Raw genomic sequence first — 19472 nt, 5'->3', positions numbered from 1 at the left:
CATGTTTGGGAAGTGAGGAGTTGCTCTGGCAAGCAACTTCCCTTCAGCTTCCTCAGTTGCCTCAATTGTTTCTCACTCCTGAGAGAGGAGAACTGCTAAATTAATAGTAACTATAATTTAATCTTCAAGCAATCAACCCAGAATGCTGAAGTATTCTCATAAGCCTACTTTTATTTTTCTAGATGTTGATTTCTGATGGTATTATGTAAAAACAAGTGTCTTATCCAGATGAACAGAATGCTAGGAACAGTGAAAGTTATTATATAGTCATCTAGGTGGTAATACTAGATGCTAGGATCAAAAATTCACTTTAAATAATCTAGAAATTTACCTAATTGGTAGTAGTCAGAAAACAACCAACTGAGAAAATAGTCACTGCTGGAAAACTTAAAAGGAATTCTAGGAAATTCTTCTTGCAGAATACCTAGTCAAGTAGATCTGCTTCTCAAAAAAAAAAAAAAAAATCTAGATAGCATTTACAGTTTATTTCAAGTTTAAGTGAGAATCCATCAGGAAAGGAACTTCAGTGTCTAATATGATGCCAAAGATTAATTTTTCAAAAACTGTAAAATTAGATTCTATCAGGAAAGGCCAGATTCCTCTTATCTTGTTGACACAGTTACCTCTCTAAAATCATCTTTATAGTCATATGGAAAAAAACAATTAATCACAGGATCCAATAAAAGTGACACAGCTTCCTGTGATTGCTTAAAATTTGATGACTTTTACCACTGTTGAGCTTGTGATAACATTCTATGGTGCCATTCAGAAGATGTGCAATTGGGCTGCACGAGGTTGAGAGCCAGCAACATCAAAGGAACACTACTGTGTTTACTGAGATCATGTGAAAATAACGATGTGTTTTCAAGCCAACATTTTCTGAGGCTCACCTAACAAACTGTATTTTAAAATCATATACAGCAGTAATTTCCCAACAGTATTTTCCAAGAAAAAAAAAAACTAATTCACAAGACTTACACTATTTTAACTAATTTCTCTAAACTGCACATATATACACAATATATACCATGCATAACTGGTGACAAAAATCTAACTGAATTTTCATATTAGGCATTAACCAAAAGCACAAGTTCATATATGTTATATTCCTCTCATTTTTTTCTTCAGTTTCTCTATAATTTAATAACACATATTAAAAATCAGAATAGGAATCTATGAAATAGAAATGAAAAGTGTAAGAAATGCCTTACCTGAATATGCAATATTCATATGCAAAATGAAAACACTGTATTTTGGTTTTGTATTTTTCTGGTGTATATTGTGTTATTGTATATTACCTGAATATACCAAAATACAGTGATTTCATTTTTTAAGAATAATTTAGTCCAGTATTTTTGTCAGATATAGTAGAATAACTGAAAACAAAGTAATTTTTTAAACCATGTCAGAATGTAGTAAGAGATCTAGTATATATAATTCTTGAGAGAGCATAAAATCATCTTAAGTACACACAATTGTTCTTTCTCTGAATTGAACAGCATAAATCCAATTGACTTCACTACAAACAGTGCAGATCCAAATAAAAAAGATGATCTTCAGTTTCACTTACCCGTAAAGATTCCATGTAAGATTTGTGACAATCTATGTGTAAAGTGTGACCACAGGTTTGTACATAAACACCTCCTTCCCAGCCTATTGACACTGCTTGCAAACAGGAACTCTATGAGGAAGCAAAAACAGTAAGAAAATAGGAACAATAATATAAAGGTATATAGGCATTTACCACAACTTATTTAAAGACTTTAAAAAACAATACGGATTTTTATTTACATGCTATCTCATTAACAGACATGTGGCAACAAAGAAAAATTTCATTTTATAAAATATTTGTTTAAACTAACCCATGTGGCTGCCATTATGCTATTCTTTCCCAGAAAGATCCAAACACTTAAGTTGAACTTCTGCAGTTTTTGTCGCTTAAGGTAGTGACTTCTTTTTAAAGAACCTCTTATATTACAGCATGAAGACAGCTCTAACTCTACCATCTGTTCCAACAGTACAAATTATCCCAGGACCAATGCACTTCTCCAATATGTTTAATTCAGTTTTGTATGTAACCAAAATAACAAGTATTAAATAACACCAATCTGTTATTAAAATTCAGTGTAAGCTTTTAATGTGTTGTTGAACAAGACTGTATATAACACATCATAAAGGGGAAAGAGAATAGATACTTGTTTAGTGAACTGAGTTTTATACCAGGATCGATTTGAAAACATTGTCCTTATTCAAAGACTGCACTTACAGTCCACATGTCAAAAATAAAGTTACCTCATTGGTAGTACTCAGAAAATAATCAGCTGAGAAACTAGTCACAGCTGGAAAACTTATAAGGAATTCTAGGAAATTCTTCTTGCAGAATATCTAGTTATAGTCAAATAAATCTCTATTTCTAAAAAAAAAGAAATAAAAAAGCACACACAGATGGAAACGTACAGTCCGGCTATACATTAAAAGCATAGGAAAAGATTTACAGTTACCAGGAGAGGAGAACAATTCTTAGAGTAGACTCATCCAAAAATGGTTTTAATTTGTGATGTAAAACCAGGGTACTGTGAATAACCAACTCTGATGTCCTAGCATCTCATTTTTTTCCCTTGCATATGAGCAGGTAATAAAATTACAAATTCTAGCTACAGACATAGTTCTGTTTACCTTGCCTCAACCTGACATTCATAATGTGCTATGACCCTCTCAGGCCACAAAACAGGAAAAACTTCTTCTTCTGCTGGTTCTCACATAATTTAGTAGACTTCACTATTAGTAAGGCACCGTCAAATCATGTGGAATCACAGAATGGTAAGGGTTGGAAGAGACCTTTAGAGATCATCTAGTCCACCCCCCCCTGCTCAAGCAAGTCCATATAGATCAGGGTCACACAGCAACACTTCCAGGTGGGTTTTGAAAACCTCCAGAGGAGGAGACTCCACAGCATCCCTGGGCAGCCTGTGCCAGGGCTCCCTCACTCTTACAGTGAAATAGTTTTTCCTTATTTTTAATAGTGTTTCCTTATGTTTATACCTGGAAAAGCCCCAGAGGACAAACATCTCATTCAGGAAAAGCATTATTTATTACATATGTTTAATGAGGCTAAAATCAACCCCCAAAGTATTTGCTTAAAAGCTTTACTCCAAAAAAGGAGATTCCAAAAAGCCACAGTCTTGTGATGGAGCATACCTGTATCAAGCTGTTGGTTACAGACTACTACATGATTCTGAAAATAGCCCTATCAATCCATTATATGAAGTATTGTCTCCTAATCCTTAGTCATAGCTCTCCATATCAAAAATAATCACTTTGAATGACTTACCTTTTAATGGACAAGAACTCTACTCTCTGACAGCAAGCATCAAATATCAGCTAAGAAAGTACAAAAGGAATCTCTATGGAGAGAACTGGCCTGTTTCACCCAATCTACATGTTACATGCATAGCTTTTGAGGTTTTTGTCTTCTAGTAGAATGGGCTAGATGATGGTTCATAACCTAAAATTTTCACATCTAAGTAAAGCTATTTTAATCTCCTGAAATCTGTTGTTAAATATGAAAAGCTGTAACGTGGCTTTGTGAAGCAAAGCAAAACACAAAACAACACACCAATTAATATAAAATTGACCTTCAGTAATGTTCTACAGAGCTGAAAGTTCAGCAGAAGAGAGTGAAGTCTTCTGCTAGTCCCTCCTTCCCACTGACACAGTTTTCCCTTTCTCTGTAGTGACTTAAAATTGTTACAAGTTAAAATTACTCTTTTAACCTTCACAATGACGCAAAATATTTTTGATTAAGTGTAATTCCTTGATCAGACCTTCTGAATGGCCACAACAAAACCAGTGTTCTGAAAGTAATACCCAATAACAGCAAAATCATATCTCAATTGGGTGGTCACACTGAATTGTACAGTAACTTCTAGAGAACATTCCAGGCTTTGTACTCACTAAAGATCCACACAGATGTACTAGATGCCTATGCCAAAAGTATAACTAGGCAAAAGTCTGACTATTTAAAAATAAGGACATTATCAAATGTAAACACTTCACAACTACTGCAACATGACAAAGTATTCACTAAATGTAGAAATGAAACTAGGAAGACTCTTGTAATTTCATTTACCTTTTTACACTAATTTTTCATAAGTGGTAGTACTGTCCACATGAAATACCTACATCTTTAAAGTATCGCTGTAAAGTTGTAAGCCTCACATCATGCAGCGCTGCACAGGTATCCCAAGGGTATATTTGCTCCTCTTCAGTAGTTGGCAGTTTCTTCAGCTCAGTGCTATTGCGGCATTGTCCCAAGACTGTAGGAAGAGAAGAAGCGACAAAGAATGCAATGAATAACAATGTGCTAAACAGTTAAGAAAACAATCAAGAAATTGTAGTTTGTAACTAAAACAGGCTTTTTTGCTGTTAAATGAGAAACCAAAAAAATTAGAAACTAAAATTGTGCTTTTGCACTTGTTCATAAAGTATATACACATGCAGACACAGATACATACACAGAGATACACTGCTGGCTATTTTTTTTCCCCCATATTCATTTTCCTGCCCGTTTATTAAATACTGCTCGATTTGCTAAAGCTAACAGAAACAAGAAGGGAATGAAACTGTTAGGTCTTCCCAAACATTTAAAAACTTTCTCAATACCCTTAGACCAACACGTGTGTCTCGTGCAGGACCATCCACTGAAAAAAAGGGAAGACTCTGTGTTTTTAGGTTCCATGAAACACAGCAGCATTTATGCACACATATTAGAAGCTGCTGAAACACTACTTGTCCAACAAGTCATAGATTCATACCTGAGGATGCTTGTAATAGTACAACTAGCCCTGTAGGTCTGTCTTCTGTAGAAGGACCACTTTGTCCACAAATAACACAATCATATATTGCCTCAGAAACATGTTGTTCTGATGTAGCTACCTCCATGGCAATATCAGCATCTGGTGATTCTAAAAAAGATAAGAAAATTGATGTCAAACAGAGGTAAAGAAATTCAATTGCATCTGCACTAAAGTGGTGACAAGAAAAGCTCCAAAATAATCTCTCTGAAATAAACTCTATCTACAACTAAAACATCGGCTATTACATGAAACTTATCTTGCCGCTTCAAACAGGAAGACACCTACACAATGAAGTACAAGTTTTCCCATATTCAAAATTGTTCCCAGTGGAATAAAATGTTTAGTTCAAGTTTCATCTTGAAGTTTTTATCTGTTTAAAACTTTTGTAGGACAGAGATTTAACCTTTATTTCATTAGATACTATACTGAAAAGTCTAAGCAGAGAGAGATAAAGGGCAATTATTATGAAACTCCACTGAAACCAGATTTGCTCTTAACTGACTCTAACAACAAGAAGGAAAAGGTTAAGATGCTTAGAGAAGATGAATGAAACCTGCAACAAAAAATGAAATTGTCCAAGTTACATATTAAAAAAAAAACCTTTAAAAATGTTGGGTGCATTAAGAAAGTAATCTGCTATGCAACAGATATTTAACATTTACTGTACACAAAACATATCAAAGATCTGGTTTTCTAATGGTCCAAATTAATATTTCCTAGGTTCATAGACAAAAATGTTCGAGGTTAATGGTTATCTTCAAAGTACTGAAGTAATTGCATTTGATGTAGGTTTGCTTACATGACAGTTCATGGTCATGGTTTTGGGGCAGGGGGTAACCAAAATAGAAGCAATTTTATGTTGTGTTACAACCAAAGGTAAGAGTTCTTTATTGGCTTGGAAAAAAAAAGCACCTTAGGACTAGGTGCTCATCTCCTAAGTGCTCAGGAACACATACAGTGAAGTCTCTTGACCTAGAATGTATGGGTACTTTGGAAAAATTGTCTTCCAGGAAAGAAACAGAAGAAAACACTTCCTCCCTATCTACAACCATGCATTTTATCTCCTTGAATAAGTAGGCCGGTAGAGAACCCAAAACCCTTGACTATATCAACAGTTTTCATCCAGAAGTGCTTTTAGGAGAGCTGCTCTCTTCTGAAAGCCCACTACAAACTCCACTCAGGAGGCTTGCTGCTATATGGAGAGGCATGCTGGATTCCAGGCAGCATCTGTCTTAGCTGAGAGAAACTCCATGCAATGCTCGCACTCACAGGGCAGAATCAGAATTACACCATTTCAGTAACTATTGATCAGTCATTTACTGAGGGTCACATAAAACTGAACTCCGCTCTTCCCTGACATGTAGTTCATACTGTACACACATCTATCACCATCTAGTGGCAGTCAGACATACAATGAACAAAAAAAGCAGAATGCATCGACTACAAATGTTTTTATTTTTGAAGCTCAAACAATCAGAAAATGTAGGAGCAATTGTAGCATGTAGTAGCATCAAAGCTAGTTTTTATATTTAACACTACCTCGTAGTTATGAATGTGCATTACACGTATATGTGTACCAGAAGTACAAGACACAAGAATGACTAGAGTCCTAGACATCTAATTTTCTTCTAAAGTATTGTTAATACATCATAAAATATGCATTCATTCAATATTTTAAAGAAGCGTAGAGAGAGAGTGCCTAAACCATAATTTTGAACAATTCACAGCAGTCCTCAAAAAACAGTCAATACTTAATTACAAACTACCATTCATTCAATATTAATTGGATATTTTACACTTGAATGAAAAAAGTCGTATTTAAAAGGTGTTTCAAACCAGTTCAGGCAACAGAAGTGTACATTGCATGCGTGCAACTGGAACATAAATATTAAGCTAATTTAAATTTAGAACTCAATGTAGCAAATGCATTTTTCCTTCACAACTACTTAGATCCAGCACTATGCTACTGTGGCAAGCAATAAAATTTCAAGGGAACTAAACTTCCAACATAAAGGAAGACTTTGCAATAAAATAATTTGCTCTCAGATAGTAAAACAAAGTCAACATATGCAAAATCCATGGGTAATAGAAATTGGAAAGAATTTAAAATCTCATGGCTTAAAGTAGCTTTTGTGGAAAGTAAGGCTGAGGGAGTTGGAGCTCTTGAAGAAGAGGAGATTGAGGGGTGATCTCATTAATGTTTACAAACACCCACAAGGGTGGGTGTCAGGAGGATGGAGCCAGGCTGTTCTCAATCATGTCCAACGATAGGACAAGGGGCAGTGGGTACAAGCAGGAACATAAGAGGTTCCAAAGAAACACAAGGAAAAACTTTTTCACTGTGAGGGTGACAGAGCACTGGAACAGGCCCAGATGGGTTGTGGAGATATTCAAAACCCACCTGGACAAGTTCCTGTGTGACCTACTCTAGGAGGTCCTGCTTTTCTGGCAGGGGGGTTGGACTGGATGATCTTTCATGGTCCTTTCTAACACTTAAGATTCTGTGATTCTGGGGTAAAATTCTGGTTATCATTTGGTTGAAAGTCTACATTCTGACAGTGTAATCCCTCATGCGAATACCTATCAGTGGCAGTCCAGAAAAAAGAAAGTAAGCTATGCATACAGCAGTCATCTCAATCCTGCCTTCCCCAGTTTTGCCTCTGTGAAGCTCCTGTGGAACCAATAGACTCTGCCTCACCAAGTACACGATCTACCTACACTGTCAAGGACCATAGCAAACATGTTTCAACTCAAAACATTGTTGAAAATGACATCTTTCCTACAAACCTTCTTATAAAACATTTCATTATTGCATTGATACTTGTGAATATAAAGTAATCAGCAAGTCTCCATTCCACTTCACTTTCAATAATGTATTTCCTATTTCACATGGGGAGAAACTGAAATCAAACTGCTTTTTACTGAAATAGTATATAGAAGCTTAAAATGCCTTTTTTCCCCTTCATTTCATAGAAAAAAAAAAGTACAGGATTGTTTTGTGTTTTCCACATCTGTGAAGCATTTGTTTAAAATGACTGGAGTTATAATGCTATCTTATTAATTTCATTAAGAAAATTTTATTCTTGCCAATTTTTAAAGCATGCGATATCACGTCCTAGGTCACAGGCTGCAATTATAAAAAGAGGGCTTAATGAAAATTATTTTTTAACTAAATGCCCTTTTATATTGATTAAAAGTCTTCATAGTTAAATACTGAAAGTACACATAACATCAAATTCCTTCTGTTTTGGCCAAAACTCATACAAATCACTATTAAGAACTATCACATGAACAAAGCTACGTTGGTTGCAACTAAAAAGTGAAAAATAATCCAGATTTCCTTATTTTGCTTCCACTTTCATGCAAACTCCCAACTAGGAAGATATTTCCATGAAAAACAGCATTGTGTGTTATGTCCCGGAACAACATCGCCTTACTGATCGCTAAAGGAATTCTTTGCCAGGTATCTGCTAAGCTACAGCTCTTGAGACATACTATTCCTCCACCTTTCAAAGAGGTTTTATATGAGTCTGCAGTGTTTTCTTGAGTGAAAAACGGTGGCACCCAAACCAAGACAGCTTATCACTCCACCGGAGATCCAGAAAGTAGGCAGCAGCAACAGGAGAGCAAAGAAGACCAAGGTGGCTTCAGTTGCTAGGCTGATGCATGTCTTTACTAGCCAGGCAGCAGACATACAAGGCAAGTGTATTTTATGTCAAGTATTCTTTGGAATACAATTAAGGATGCTTATAATTTAAAACTCTGACTCTCCAAAGATTTAATCTAATTGATTTCATAATTGTCATGATGATGATGTGTGTTAAAGGAGCAAATGAGAAATACAAGAGATATGGTCTCTAAGTTTTTCTAACCCCATGCACCAGTACAGGCTGGGGGTTCACCTGATGGAGAGCAGCTCTGAAGAGAGAGATCTGGGGGTCCTGGTTGATAACAAACTAAACATGAGCCAGCCAAGAAGGCCAATGGCATCGTGGGATGCATCAAGAAGTGTGTGTCTAGTATGTCAAGGGAAGTTCTGCTCCCCCTCTACTCTGCCCTGGTGAGGTCTCATCTGGAGTCCTGTGTCCAGTTCTGGGCTCCCAAGATCAAGAGGGACAGGGAACTTCTAGAGGGAGTTCAGCACAGCACCACCAAAGTGATTAGGCGACTGGAGCATCTTTCTCTGAGGAAAGGCTGCAGGATCTGTGGCTGTTCAGCCTGGAGAAGACTGAGGGGAGACCTTATTAATACTTACAGGTATTTAAAAGGTGTATATGTCAGGAGGATGGGGCAACACTTTTTCTGTAGCATCCAGTAATAGGACTAGGAGTAATGGATAAAAGCTAGAACACAGGAAGTTCCATTTAAACATAAGGAAAAACTTATTTGCTATAAGGGTTGAGGGAGCCCTGGCACAGGCTGCCAAGGGAGAGTGTGAAGTCTCCTTCTCTGGAGGTTTTGAAAACGTTCTCGTGTGACTTTATCTAGGTGGACCTGCTTGAGCAGGGGGGTTGGACTGGACGATCTCTAAAGGTCCCTTCCAACCCTACCATTCTGCGATTCTACAATTCTGTGTAATGCTGCAACACATTCCACCTCCATACGTAGGGTTCTGGGATGTTTCTTTTGTCCTTGTGAATTATTTCAGAAATCTTGATAAATATGAATATCATTAAAAACAAAGATAAAAACACTGAAGGAGGATGAAAACATTTACAATGTGACAGAAATCCAGTGTAGTGCCAAATACCATCATTTCCATGTTTGGGTTTCTTTTAAGTTAATTATTTAGTTCTTTGTTTAGTTTTGTACCAATTGCAGTGAAAGACTCAGATCCTAGCATTTCCTACCTCGTAGCAAATACTGATCACTCTGCTAAAGTCTAGCACAATATTTAATTGCAGAACACATTGCTGTCTGAATTTTATTTTATTTCATTTCATTTCTACTCTCTAGATTTAAAGATTCATTCCCATTCCCTCCCCTATCCAGCAAAACCCCAGGACCAAAGGGATTTGTAAACACAGTGAATATAGTTTACAATCTCCGTTGACTGTAGTCAACATTTTTTCTGCTGTATATATTGTGTGTCAAAGTGTCCCCTTGGCATCAAAGCAACCATTAGTATGCTAATATTCTTTGCCCTGACCTAGCATATATATTCTCAAGAGATGAGTACCTAATTTATTTTTCTATCTGGGTTCAGAAGATTGGGCGTTAGGAAATGTATGTCACCTTGCATTAAAACTCTGCACTTCTTTTTCACTCTAGCTAAGGAATATTCTCTTGAAGGACAAAATGACGTTCTGCCAAAATTCACACCATAAGGACGAAACACAAAGATCATACTGCATTCTTATCCCAAGGCATTTAAAAAAGAATAAAAATCACATTGAGCACTTCAGAGACAGCAAAACTATTGAAGGAATGCAACATATCTTAATATTTATAATTCACAAATTAACCATTTTACAATTTTTCACTAAAATAAATTTGATTTAGTAGCTCAGCAGCTTGCCTGGAATAGATCATAATATTTGATGTTTATAAAATTTAGATAGACTGATACCTACAAATATTACCACAATGTGTTAAAGCCAACTGTTCAATCTGGAGCAGAGGAATTTATTTCTGTTCTTATCAAGTCCCATCTGAAAGGCAGTGAAGTTTGAAAAATCTTGTGCACTGAGTTCCACATCAGAACAGATAAACCATAGCCTCTCACTGAGATAAGTGCCCTCAAAACAAAGATGTGAAAGTAACTGTTCCTCGGAGACTAGAAGGCCTATGGAGTGTGTGACTGCACAGCAACGCATTACTAGACCTCAGTATTTCAAGAGTTCTACCTGCTGCTCTTAGAACAATGTTTCTTGGTTTATTTTCCTACTTTTTATGTTTGTCCTGCAGTCAAACAGCTCAAGATAGCACAGTGGATTCTATTCCATCCTAGTACATTAACATAATTGTTTCTAAATTTCACTTAATTACTTCCAGGCAAGCTTCAATGGAAATGTAGTTCTGCAGATGTCACAGCATATAAATAGTAACAGGGAGCACAAATGGAGAGGGCTAGATAACAAGATTTTTTTCTACAGTGATTATATGAAAGAATGCCAACCTTTACTTTCAGAATCTCAGATTAATTTATGAATTTCTGTTCAATTAAATAATTTTTGCTGGTCACATGTGACACATTTAATATTTGAAAAATGGCCATAAGATTTTTAAGCCACGCTTCATTGCAGCATCTCATAATCAAAGAAGAGGAATGTCTTGGGGATTAACAGTGACTCTGTGCACTTTAATAAACACTTTTAAACTATTAAATGTATGGAGTTTTAATAAAACTATCTTTAAGCTTTGTCTATTCTTCATTATTCCTATCATCTTCTAGACACATTTATTTTCAGAGTATTTTCAGTCTTCTGCACTGTCAAGAGACAGCTATTATGATATTTTTGAAGTGCTATACCCCAAAACAATTACATCAGTTCCCACATTTTACCACTGAATCACATCCATATTTCCTATACAGAGAAGCTTTAAAAGATGATTATGATAATAATTTTCCCAAATGACACCAAGTGAATCAGTAATAAAGCCAGGGAGTTGAGGTCTCACCACTCCTACATTCTGAAAGTGTTATTCCTCTTAGAAGACATAATCAAAATTAAGAAATAAACCCAGTGCTGAATTTCAACATATAAGTAACAGAGTTTGAATGCGTGAGAGTGGAACACATTTTAACTAACTGAATTTAGTAGCAAAGGATTTTTTTGTTGTCAAATGTACAGTTTCAGCACAGTTATCTAATTCAGAAGACTACTGAATATTTACAGTAGTTTTAAATTGAATCAGTTTCAAAACTCTTACGTCTCGCATTTTAACATTAGAGTAACAATAGTTTCCATCACTTCTTCAGTAATGTGCTATAACATCTAGAGACTGTATTCACAGCTGAACAAAAAAAAAACCAAAACACAAAAATCTGAAGAAAATATTCCTGACAAAAAATTAACCTAATTTTTCAAATAAATCCAACACACAATAATGGAATATGCACTTCCTTTCATCAAGCCTTTTTAATGCCTGTCAGAAGATAAGCACTAGTTAATACTAGACTACAGTATGAATTCAGTGAATTTTCATCACAGACGTAGAAAATAGTACGGTAACCTATTAGGCACTGAAAAAAGTCAAAAAGCAATGCCTGGCATTCTGTTCAATTGTTACCAAGAAATAATCTTCATGCAGAACAACTTTATCAAATGTAGTCCATTAGGTTGATTTTATCTACTGCTGTACATGATCTGGTACAATTGACAACAAACACTACCTTTTATGTTGAGATATCAGAGGTTACTCCTTGTTTAAATACTAAGAAACAAACAATTTACGTGTTGCATACACAAGAATTTTTTAATGCACAATCATAAGCAAAAAAATTTAAAGAAGACTTAATCAGTAGAACTGCATGTTTCTTCTTCCCTTCTTCCCTACTTCAACAAATAGATGATTAAAAAGAAATAGCAATCCATTTAATAAGCATGACTTAAAACTCATTTTTCTCTGTGAATTTTGTGTTGTATTGCACACCTCCCAAACATAACACCATATGTACAATCATTAATTTGTTAGGGAAAAAATTATATGCTTGCTGTATCCAAGACCTTCGTAAGTATAAATTAATAAATCTCAGCTACCTATAGACTGAAGGGAATTCAACAATGTTAAAAACCAGACTTTTTCAGCAAACAGTTTTGAAAATATTTCTAAGTGCTTAAACTCAAATCAAAACTACACTGCACATGATACTTTATTGAAAGAGGGGTAAAAAAAAGAAAAAAGATTCTTTCGTATCTTACTAAAGTGCTAATTTTCAATGAAGTAATTCAGATGATGAAAATGTTCTCCATTCCTCAATGAAACAGAAGTAAACTAATCAAGGCTATGCACTTCTACACAGCAGAACCTGAAATGACTTAACCTCATGAAAAACAAGAGCTGATTCTGCTGCAAAATCTGTACTTGAAATATAATACAATGTTATCACTTATAGCAACTGAGAAGATCTCAAAATTAGGCTTTCCTTAATTCCATACATCAATTTAAAACGCAAATCTTTGACCTTATTAACATTTGAGGCTCTATGAAGAGATAATTTTAACTTTTATTATTACAGAGTAAACAGAATTAAATCTTTAAAAGACAAACTAACTTTGAGACGTTTTCTATTAAAGCGCATCACACATATATAATCATTTCATCCACTGTGTAGTAAGAAAAAACAGGAATAAAAGTATGTCCTACAGATGTGTTCTTTTAAATATTTTCAAGATCATTTATCTGTTCTTTAGCAATTATGTATTCAGTATTATCTGTCCCAGAAAACACAACTTTAAGCCTCTTAAGTACTTAGTGAACAAGTGAACAGTAGTGGGATCTGAGGGGAGGGGCTTTTGGTTGGGTTTTTTTGCTGTTGGTTTGTTGGGTTTTTGGTTTTTTTTTTACATGTTTCAATAAAAATCTTTACACTAACTTGGAAATAAGAAAGGAAAAGGCAAGTGATCAACCACAAAAAAAAACCTTACCAACATCCATGGCAGTTTCCATGAAGCTTTTCTGCCTTGAAGCAAATTCAGCCAACAGTTTCTGTTGCCGTTCTCTCGCCTTCTGTCGTCTGAGTGAAAGAATAAGGGTCAGGGGGAAAGTATATACCACGGAGGAAAAAAAGGCTAATTACAGTTGCCACCTTCCATTCAAAATTCAAGTTTTCTCTAAATAAAGGATTAATTTTCAAGCCTAAAAAAGGAATCTCTTGCTTGAAAAGTAGAGGTTTTCAAAGACATTATCTTTTCTATTAATCTGAAAGAACAGTATGAAATCCTGTCCTAAAATCCCTTCAGAAAACTGAAGAATCTTTGAACAGATAAGGATGTAGCATCTAAAGACAAGATCTTATTCTTAAAAGGTATTTTTCTGTTACATAGGGGAAGAATAACAGAGTGAAATGCCAACCATTGTACAAAAACAAGTACTTCTGTGAGCAATCAATGTTTACAAGTTAATAAGAATAATAAATAATAATATCAAACAAAAATGATAATGGCCTACCTCACACACATGTGATATCAAGTTTGATTCCAAGGGAAACAACTATGAATAACTTATTTTCCAGCTAGGGCTCCCCACACTGGTTCCATTTCCCCCACCTCCACTCAAGACAGTGATAACCAACAGCTTTTATACACCCCTACATTCAGACTTAAAAGCTGAGACTGCTTCCAGACTGGCTTTCTGGTGCCAAGCTGACTTCCCTAACTTTTTTTTATCTGATTCAGATAACTAACCAGAGAGCGCTTCCTGATTATCAATGTCCTGGCACAGAAACAGGCATGCACAGGCCCAAAGCAGCTAATATACTGTAATCAGTTACCCTAAAGTGGCCTGTTCACAAGTCAAAGCTTCTAACTTGTTTTTTTAAAGGCTCCTTAAAATCCCAGCTATCTCTGTCCATTTATCTGTCACAATGTAGAGCCACCATTTCTGAAAATAACTTCTATTTACAACAATCCTAAGATTCATTATTCTGAGGAACATATCAGTGCATTCATTAAACCCGTTTTTATTTATTTCTCTCTGGGAATTTCTCAATATACACTTTGACTAAAAGCAGAATGACTGTAAATTGAGGCCTTTAATAAGAAGACATAAACAAACTCTGACAGATTCAGTACAGCTCAGTAATTTTCCATGATGGCCCATGGGAGTATGACACTGCAATTGAACAAATACTGCAAGCAGTTAGGTCTGTATTTTAGTTTCTATGGCAACAATCCATTGCATGAGTGATGCCAAGTTTGTCATTAAGCTGAAGTAACCAAAAAGGGTTATCACTAAACACTCACAGTCTACTTGGTGTTCACTAATACAAAAGTGGACTTGGGGGTAAAAAAAGGAAAAAATGCAGTCTCACTACCTGAGTATTGTCAGTCTATGAGATTAGTCATTCCAGTTACCACACTGTCTACTAATGAACCTTATGGGCCCCCAATGCCATGTGGATTTGAGGAAAAGAAAACTGTCACTCAGAACAACAAAGAACTGGAAACAATTATTTTCATCACTACGTTAGCATCAGAACTGAACTGAGAACTTAAAAGCACCCACAATGGATCCTTGAAAATATCACATCCTTTATACAGGGGAAGGAATGACCTTATCCTTTTCAGTATGAAAAGTTACTCGATTCATTGATCCCTGTGCTTCTCCCGTATGTAAATCTTGCAGTACTGAGTACCACAATAACAAGTAGGTACGTAGCTATGTTTTATCTAAAGCAACCATTCAGTCTGGCTTTTTCTGAAAGACAATGTGTCATGCTAAATCTTGAGTATTTTTCACATTTGCTGAACTATTACAAAGGATGTTACAAATTAAACCATTAACTGCACACTTTGTAAATAACAAAACTTAATAAAAATATTACATCTATTCTTAATTTTGTTTAATTTTCAAGTGCAACATAGGTCTTTGAAATAGAGAGAATTCAATGAAAAAATTATTTCCAAACAAATAAAAATAGCAGGATAAATAAAGGTAATCCAGAAACCGAGTCAGATGGCTGCATGTTTCTGCTTAAATTTACAGAACTATCATCATATAGTTCAGTTATATAAACCATTAATACATCAAAATACTGCATGGATAAGCACTCAAGAGTACTCATGTCTATTCCAGCCTGCGCCTGTCTGTACTTCAGTTAATGCAGTAAGTACTCTCACTCAACTCCTCACTCTCTACAACCCAACCTTCTAACAGTATCCACTGTTCTCTCACTTCAAATGACGTTTCAGTCCTTTGCACCCAACAGTTACCATCTCCTTCCCAATGTCCCCCTCCAGTCAACTCTTCTTTCCAACTGGCTCTATTAATTGTCTCAAATGCCAGTCTCTCTCTTACTCGTGCCCTCCAGGCATTTGCATTCTTGTTGTTCCTTCTCCTATCTGAAGACTCTATTCTTGCACATTGAGATTTTTAGCAAAAACTTGTTCTTTCATTTGCTACTGTTCTCTGAGTGTTTTTGTCCTGACAACCCTTTCGCTTTCTAACATCTTCAATCTACCAGCTTGAGTCTTCTCATATCAGCTATTCGGTTGACTCAGCATCTTCCCTTTGCTCACTATCACACTGTAGAAGAAGTAGAAGATTTCTACTCCTAGACTCAGTTTCCATCTCTACCCTTGCCAGTCCTAGTTTTCACCTCTAGTTCTCAGCACTAGTTGCTGTCCTCTCATTATGCCCCAACCTCAATCTAAAGACAAGCATCTGGCATGAAGGTATTCACATCACATTTGAAAAAAATATATTCATATTGTCTTATAAAGGGACAAACAGTAACAAATTTAAAACAGAATTTTAAAATTGAGTGTGTTGGACAAGCAAAAAAAGGCACAATTACCAAAGCAGCATGTAGTAAAAAATCAAAAATAATCAGTGTCATGCGTGTGGAATGTATGGACAATACAAATTTAAAAAAAATTCTAACTCATTTTGAGGTTAAGTCTCAAAAGGTAACACAACCTTAATTCTGCACCTTTGCACATGAGTGGTACACATTGCAATATGTATGTATATCACAAAATTATTATGAAAGTTTTAAAATTTAAAGATCTAAATTAGCAAAGTGGGTTCTTCATCACATCAATCATGTATATTCAAAATGAATTAAGAAGAGAACTGTAGAATTAAGATGTATTAGAAGAGTAATACATGCAAGGACTTAGAGATAGATGAATAAACAGATGCACAACACACACTGCCCTTCTACCACCCCTTTACTCTGTTATTAATGTTACCTTTCTTCTTTATCCAAAGTTTTCTTCTCTGAAGAGCTTATCTTTTTTGGTGGTACAGGAGGTGTCACCTTTCTGCATATCTCTTCAATGATACGTTTATTCAAGCGGCTCTGTACAGCAGCTTTCAACAAAATTCTTTCTACTGCTGTCATTCCATCACCATGAGAGTATCTTGGAATTTCTGGGTGGATTAAAACATTCACATCATCCAGCCACGGAGGATAGTAAGAGTTTTGTTTTCCTGAGAGTTTGTGATGCAATTTAATCAACAATGACAGTATGCTTTCCTTGACTTCTAGAATGGCTGTGGTTAGCTGTGGAGTTGCGCCAGGTGCTGACCACTTCATTGATGTTTTGGGCCGAACAACCTGATTCGCCTCACTGGTGTTCCGATTGATGATCTCCTGAAATTTCTTTCTACGTTCTGCGACCAAACTGAACACTTGAGCTGTCCCCGAATTCTTGGGAAAAAAAAATAACAACATTTAATTTTCAAAAATACAGGTATAAAACAATATACATTTATAAAACCATAGAAAATATTTTAAGCTAGGAGGTAAAGCACAAAACAGTTGAAGTTTCCTCTCCATTTCCAAAGTGTATTAAAATTTGGTATAGAAAAACACTGATAGTGAATATGCTATTTTTACACAATTCTGTTATACACAGCTGCATAAAGAGTCTAGTAAAAAAAAAATTCAAAATATCACCCATACCAAAACAACTAACAACTGTCTTGGCTCTAGTCAAAATTCTGTCCTACAAGTAATATTTATTTTCTTTTTCTAGAACATTCATAACTTCAGTATCTTGCTATTCAGGACAATGCAGTGTACTAGTATAGTTACATTAATGACAAAGCTCATTCAGATGTTTCCATTCTAAGCTACCCTTGCTTTCAGTCTCAGATTAAGGATAAATGGTAGCAACTTGCATATACTGAACTCACAGCAGAGAGATGTTTCCTGACTATTTTGAATATGAAATTTGGAACACTTTTGTATCTTATACTCTTCTCAGAAGGCTGGGCAGTGAAAATGTACCAAATACTTCCCAGATTAAATACGAAAATGGGATTGTGGCATTCACCTCATCTACCTTCTTTATGTTTTAATCTATTTCATCTCACCTATCTACTTTATTTTTTTTTCCTGACATTAGTATGCAATTCACTAAATCTGGCATACACTAATCTGAACTGCTGTATACAAAAGATACTGAAGCAATCCTGACATACAGATTATATTATATACCAACTACAAATATTTCAGGATGCCATTATTTACATTTTCATTTCAATTTTCACCAAAAAAACCCCATATAAAACTTGTCATTAATAATCTCAAAAGCACTCTCAATGTAAGGTTAAACCTACCTAGATTTGAGAATGCTAAGACTACTCTATATTATTAAGTGTTAGTAATATCTTGCCAAGACAAATCAGGCCTAAACACAAAGCTCAAGCAGTAAGCTATCAATAACATTTTGTATTTGATAGAAAGTCTTTATTTCAAAACACATATTAAAAACATATGGGCATTTTGTTGCTTAAAAGTCTACTACCTAAGATTACAATCAAGAATACAAAGAAAGCATGAGTCCTTGCAATAGGAATTAAAAGAAAATTCAGGAACATTAGAAGATTTCACTGAATGTTAAGGTGAGCACAATTAAAGCCATGTTGCTAGTTAATCAGGATAACAAACTGCACACACATCTACCTCTCTCTGGAGGCTCTTCCGCCTTGAACTCTGGTAGATTGAGGACAAAAAAAGTCAGTAAACACATCATTTGTAAAGAGGTAGCATTTGAAATAACTTCTATTTCTGCTGTCACTACACTTAGGAAAGATTACTGGACTAAAAAAACCCAAACCCTAAGAAATCCATTAAAACAGTAAAAATATAATACTAACAAAATAGTCAAAACAGGCAATGGCCAACCTAGAAAAAGGACTAGTACTTGTAAATACTTACCTGTGATGAAGCTAAACCATCAGAACTTGTACTTGCAGGTGGTTCTCTCTTCACCTCTGGAGCAGTTTCTGGTACTCTTACTCGGACGTAGTTAATGAAGTGACGCATGTTAGAAACCAAGTTACTACCTGGAAACCAACTATCATGGCAGCGCTCTTGTCCACCTGCTGCTTCCTAAAATAATTTTAAGAATAGCATAATTTCTCTTATGTGTTACAATAATTCATGGTGCTTTTATAACTCTTTTAGAGGCCATCATCTCTCCGTGATATAGGAATAATAGGTTGAACAGCATGTACCCCACTGAAGCTAACATATCTCTTAAAAAATTACGACTGACACTTACTGTGAGGACTACAGGTCTGATAAACACATAAATCTACACATTTGATTTCAGTATAATCAAATACAGCCATCAGTGCTAGCTAGCTGAAGTAAAAAGAACTATGCTCAGGGTAATCCAAAGTCATACAATCTAAGATTAATACTGAAAATCCAACCTACACAGGAGTCAATCTCTGAAAAAGTGTGGCAAATATGAGCAATATAAATAAGCCATGTTAAACAGTAGGAAAAATTATCAAAGGACATATACCCTAAGGTAATTTGGAATCACTCCTGATATTCAAATTCTCATCAAAAGCACCGTTAAAATTTTGGCTCATTCACAGAGCTTTAGCAATAAAATGCTCAGTGATAAAGGTTTCAGTTGAAAATCTAGACATTTAAGGAAGTTTGAGATTCAATTGTGTGGGGGGCAGTTCTGCACGCAACTTTGAGTA

General features: G+C 35.4%; 1 protein-coding gene across 7 annotated transcripts in view; it reads right to left on the bottom strand.

Moving 5' to 3' along the window:
- Window positions 1–19472, bottom strand: part of UBR3 (ubiquitin protein ligase E3 component n-recognin 3) — a 113988-nt gene that overhangs the window by 43280 nt on the left and 51236 nt on the right. For 5 of the 7 annotated variants that reach the window (XM_062004428.1, XM_062004423.1, XM_062004424.1 and 2 more), the window contains 7 exons: window positions 18691–18864; window positions 18436–18465; window positions 16715–17175; window positions 13448–13536; window positions 4815–4964; window positions 4183–4316; window positions 1571–1681 (listed from right to left, as the gene is read on the bottom strand). In XM_062004428.1, coding sequence (XP_061860412.1) covers window positions 1571–1681; window positions 4183–4316; window positions 4815–4964; window positions 13448–13536; window positions 16715–17175; window positions 18436–18465; window positions 18691–18864 — 1149 coding nt within the window. The remainder of the gene's footprint in view (window positions 1–1570; window positions 1682–4182; window positions 4317–4814; window positions 4965–13447; window positions 13537–16714; window positions 17176–18435; window positions 18466–18690; window positions 18865–19472) is intronic. The other 2 variants (XM_062004425.1, XM_062004426.1) reach the window with 1 other exon arrangement.

This window comes from Colius striatus, chromosome 11, assembly GCF_028858725.1.
Source record: "Colius striatus isolate bColStr4 chromosome 11, bColStr4.1.hap1, whole genome shotgun sequence".
Taxonomy (NCBI): Eukaryota; Metazoa; Chordata; class Aves; order Coliiformes; family Coliidae; genus Colius; species Colius striatus.
This window is presented reverse-complemented; position numbering and strand designations above follow the sequence as displayed.